Source organism: Gavialis gangeticus, unplaced genomic scaffold (genome assembly GCF_001723915.1).
Source record: "Gavialis gangeticus isolate Ggan-Ray unplaced genomic scaffold, GavGan_comp1, whole genome shotgun sequence".
Taxonomy (NCBI): Eukaryota; Metazoa; Chordata; order Crocodylia; family Gavialidae; genus Gavialis; species Gavialis gangeticus.
Window position 1 is genome coordinate 53210245 of NW_017729025.1, and position 5266 is coordinate 53215510.

The following is a 5266-nucleotide window of genomic DNA, read 5'->3' on the forward strand; positions in this document are numbered from 1 at the left end:
AAAAAAAAAAAAAAAAGGAATAGAGTCTAGGTAAAATTCTATGTTGTATTGCCCTTGGGATTCAGATTTGTGACTGAGGTGTGTGCACTTAAGAGGTGACCTGGAATCTGGTGAAAATAACATGTCTCTCAAGTAACTTTTCAGAATGTTTCTTGAGATGATGGGATTCTGTCCCCACCCTTCCACCCCCAAGAAACACTTGAAGGCAATTGCTTCTGAAGTAGCTTTGGTCTCAAGATGGTAACCCTTCAGTTTATAATGTCCCAGATTGCACTTTTTAGTGCCTCTTGCTGGAATTATTTACAGTATAGTAGATGAAGAAGGGGATGTGAGCTGTATGCAAAATAATGGTACCAAGAAGGTGGATCATCATGACCCATCTTATGTTTTCCATTTCAAAAATAGGGGAAATCAACAAAAGTGAAGGGCATCAAATGTAAAACCAATGCAAAAACATGTTACACAATGTATAATAAATCTGTGGAACTCATTGCCAAGCTTTGAGGCCAAGAGCTTTATATAACTGCAAAAAAGGATTCTTCATCCCATATGGATGGGTAAAACCCTTGTGCCTGCAAGGGTATAAATTAGCCTAACACAAATCTCAGTCAGCCTAACATAAATCTCCTGACTGATGGAGATTTGGGATGATGCTGTTCATCTACTGAGCTTTGTGCATCTTCCTCTGATATCTTCTACTGGCAGCTCCTGGGAGAGGCACTAGATAGAACACTGCTTAAGTTTACTATGTGGATTCCCATGTTCCATGCCAAACCCTTGCAAACTTTGAAGTAGGCTCTGTAACTTCACAATGTATCTTAATTAAATTAAACTGGTGAAAATGATCCTTTTTGAAACTGGAGTGGCTTCTGCTTTGGGAGTGGACAGCAAGGGGGAATTCCTCTTATAGTCAAAACTCCTGAGCATAAGTCCCTGTTTTCTATAAGAGACTTTTCAAGCTTGGGTTACAAATCCACTTAGAAGCAGTCTGCTAAAAGACCAGCCCCTGCCAAATATAATCTTTCAGCTGTGTTAGAACTTAATACAGTGAAATGTTTCTAAGAAGACCACCTCGGGACTGAACAAAAGAGGCCTTTGTGAGCAGGCATTCCACCTTGTAGAAGGCAGTGGGGACTCAGAACTGCAGTCTTGCAGGCAAACTTCACTGAAGGCCTGTGGGGCTTAGTGTACAAAGACCTTTACTGCTACTGTGCCTGTGTGTCTTTGGTACCACTATAAACATTCTCCATTGTTTTCTTTTGTAGTGCATTTGGACGCGAGATGCTGAAGCGGAATATAGGTGTTGTGGTTGTGGGTTTTCCTGCAACCCCAATCATTGAATCCAGAGCCAGATTCTGCGTGTCTGCAGCTCATACCAAAGAGATACTTGATACAGTAAGTGTCTCATCTTGTCTTCCTTTGTTCACGTATTTTGCCTTCCCTAAACCAAAACAGCATTTGGCTGTTGTTTTTTTTTATTTATTTCTTCTCCAGGCTTGTTCATTGTTAGCACATGAAAAGCTTTTATAGCATTGTAGACAGAGTTGAAAAAGTTCCCATCTGGACAGTGCAAGGTGGCTTCCTGTGGTAAATATACTAGAGCTTTCCTCAGCACAGCTTGCAGTGACCCAACTAACAGGCTGCCCATCCCTTTCCCTGAAGGAACTCCCTTTTCATCTCTCAGATGATTCAAAAATTTGTGCAGATTTGGGGTAGTTAAGAACATGACTTCTTTCAAAGGGAAAGCTCCTGTTACAAATGACAAGAAATGGAAGTCAGAGATGAAGACTGACTAGATAATCATATAAGGAGCCAATGCAGGTCATGGCATATCACTTCACTGCTAGAGTTAGGATTGTTGCATTGTGTAAAGGCCTTATTGGCTAGTGATTGAGCTCTGCCATCTCAGACATGCATGCTGGTAGGGAACAGAGACAGGAGGCTTGGATTGCTTCTCCTTCACTTATTTTGTTGACTAAATTCGTTTCAGGTAGTTTGTCTCATTTGTACTCTCTTTAGAAGAATGGGCCTAATTCATGTGACCTGGTCCTGGGCCACATCAAATCTTTCCCCATTCTGCAGCCCATGACGTTATTATTTCATAATGTGATTCCATAAGAGCTCAAGTGAAGTTGAGTCTGATTAGATAAAAGATTCTAGGAGATGTATGAAAGGGAGAAATTAAAGCTTTTTTCCCCCATCCTCTGCTCGAGTCAATACATTAGCATGGTACTAGGGGGTTACTGGAGTTTCATGCATCAAGCCTGGAGAATTTTTAGGAGGTCCTTCCCAACACCTGGCCCTATCCTGTTTTCTTTGGGAGAGCAGGGAATCGGTAAGAGAAGGCACTCAAGGCCATATCTATGCAGGATTAGAAAACCTGACTCTTTGAACACATGAGCAACTTATGCAGCTCACTTAAATCATGAGTGGTGCACCCCTGTAATGGTATTGAATGGAATACAGTCAATATGTGCACATACATGGGACATGCAGTTTTATAGCAGAAGCTTAAATGTAATTATTTGCTTTATCACCCAAGCAACTCCACAGTCTCACTGTCAATCTATATCATTGCTGCTCAACCTCCAGCCCACAGGCTAAGTGCAACCCCTGGGACTGTCATACAGCCTGTGGTACTCCCCAGGGGTCCGGAAATCTGATGGTGGGAGAACAGTGGCAGCACCACTCCTGCTTTTCCATACATTGAGTCCATGGGGAGCCCTGCAGGTTGATTAATGTGGCCTCATGTACTGGATCACACCAGAATGGGGATCATGCTGGCATGCCAGATCATACCTGTGGACTGACCCCATGCTGGATCCAGCCTGCAGACTGATCGTGATGGGCTGAAAAGTTGAGCACCAGTGGTCTAAACTCCTGTATAGTGTCTGCCAGTCATCTTTGCCTTAACGTAGACTAGTAGCGGTAAACCTTTTAGAGAGGAGGACCAGGCTGCACCCCAGGCCAGGGAAAAGGGAAAAGAGCTTACATCTGCTAAGCTGCATTTGCTTAGGACAGGGGTGTCCAACCTTTGTGGGGCCAGATCATGAACTTTTTATCACCCAGTGGGCTGGCAAGCCATATTCAAAGACCTCACAGGAAGCAGTATCACATCAGGAAATGATGTCATGTGACCTTTGACACCAATGAAGTTGCAGGAAGTGACAATGAAATGGGTCTAACCAGTTCAAAACTCTCCCTCTATAGCATCCACCTCTGCCACTGTTCAGGACAGGATACTGAGCTAGATGGACCATTGGGCTGACCAAGCATGGCACTTTTTATGCTCTTATGTTCTTTGGCTGAGCTTCCAAACTATGGCTGAGATTTGCAAAAAGGGGTAGAAAGGTATGTTACAAAGTTGTCATACAAGATTTGGAGCCCTCTAAATCCCATTCATTTTAACAGAAGACAGCCTTTGGACTCAGCTTTGAAAATCTCAGCCCAAGGTACCAACCAAATAAGTCAAAATATAGTTTGCGTTTCTATGCAGTGCATCTATGTGGGGCTCTCCAAGCATTTTACAAACATTAAATGAACCTCGGGATATCCCTGCTTTTCAGAAGAAATGTGGTGGTGAGAACATTATGGGAACATCTCTCACTCTCTGTGTATGATCTGCTGCTACTGTCCTTGGACCACCCTAGAAGGGCCCTCACTGCCTCGTTTCCAGTTCAAAGCAGGTAAAGTGTAAGTGGGTAGGAAGGGCTTATTTTTTGGCAGCAGGTTTGAGTGGCTTGAAGCTAGTGAAGATGTACCCACAATTAGTCACAGACCAGAGTGGGAACACAGTTGTCCTCACTTATTAACATGGCTCAAAGGCCCTGCACTGTCTCTGCTTACATGTTGCTGTCATGTCTTCTTGCTTTCCTAAGTCTCATGACAGTAGAGGATTCAGCTGCATGCCACTTTTCCTGGCCAGTGCTGACCCGGCTGGGTCCGTCCCATCCAGAGCAGCATGTAGCTGAATCTGGCTTCTCAGGTGCTGCTGCGGACGGGAGGAGCCCGGCCGGGTCTGCACCAGCCAGCAGAAATGGTGGTAGAGCTGTTTACCACTCAGGATGGGACGAGCCTGGTCGGAGTGACAGGGGCTGAACTGCATTTTCCCCTTACCTGCATCAGTCAGTCCCAAGCAGCACATGGCTCCACCGCTGCTTCTGGCCGGTGCTGAACTGGCCGGGCTCCTCCCGCCCCCAGTAGCATGTAGAAATCTGACTTCAGCTACATGTTGCTCTGGATGGGACAGACCCACCCGGGTCAACACCAGCCAGCAGAAGTGGCGGCGGAGCCGTGTGCTGCTCGGGACTGAGCAGCGCAGGTAGGGGGAAAGTGCAGTTGAGCCCCAGCTGCTCCAGCTGGGCTCATCCTGTCCCGAGTGGCACACAGCTACTCCTCTTCCCACACACACTGCATCAGCATTGTCAAGCTGACATGGTGTATGTGGGAACCTTGTCCCTTCCCTAGCCCTTCAGCAGCCATTAGGAGTCTGCTGGGGGGCTGGGGGAGGGACAAGGGGTGGGAACAAAAGTAAACAGTGTTTACTTCCATTTCCCATCACAGCACCTTGGGCCTCAGAAAATGGCTTGGCGAGCCACATGACGGGCTGTATGTTGGACAAGCCTGGCTTAGGAGAATGAGGAGGGAGAAAGAGAAGGAAAAAATAAGTAGTGTCTGTGTAGCAGGGCACTAAGGTGCCTGCTACTGTTGGAGTAGAGATGAGAACCCAGGTGCAGGTTGCTGGGACAACTAGTTACTGAGGGAATTGGCTGCACCTGCACGTGGTCAGCTGGCTGGAAGAGGCAGGGCCCTAGGCCCATATAAACTACAGGCCTGAGGCCAGGAGGGGAGCTCCCTGCCAGCAGCCAAGGGGTAAGGAGCTCCCCCAGAGCAAGCAAGAGGGAGAGGCCTGACTGCAGGTACAGCCTCTGACATTGACGAGGGCTGGAATACCCCTGGGGGGGGTTGAATGATGTTGTAGCCGGTTGGCTTGAATTTATAGCCCAGGGGCTTGTTTTGTTTGCTTTTTAAGACAGACCGGTGGTTTGGGTGAGGCTATTAGGGGATGGAGGAGGCCTCTAGGGGACCCCTGGCAGTGTGGGGACCCCAGTGCCAGAGAGGACACAGCAGTTGGGGTGCACTGACCCCAGCACCAGTGAGGTGCAGTGCGAGACAGGCCTGCGGAGAGCCCGAGCACCAGAGAGGGCGCAGAGTGAGACCGAAGAATGTTTCATAGTTTCATAGTTTCTAGGGTCGGAAGGGACCT

The 5266-nt window shown here is 47.2% G+C and overlaps 1 protein-coding gene across 1 annotated transcript in view; it reads left to right on the plus strand.

The window, feature by feature from the left end:
- Positions 1-5266, plus strand: part of SPTLC2 (serine palmitoyltransferase long chain base subunit 2) — a 160912-nt gene that overhangs the window by 152139 nt on the left and 3507 nt on the right. Inside the window, exon 11 of the mRNA XM_019518731.1 lies at positions 1266-1395. Coding sequence (XP_019374276.1) covers positions 1266-1395 — 130 coding nt within the window. The remainder of the gene's footprint in view (positions 1-1265; positions 1396-5266) is intronic.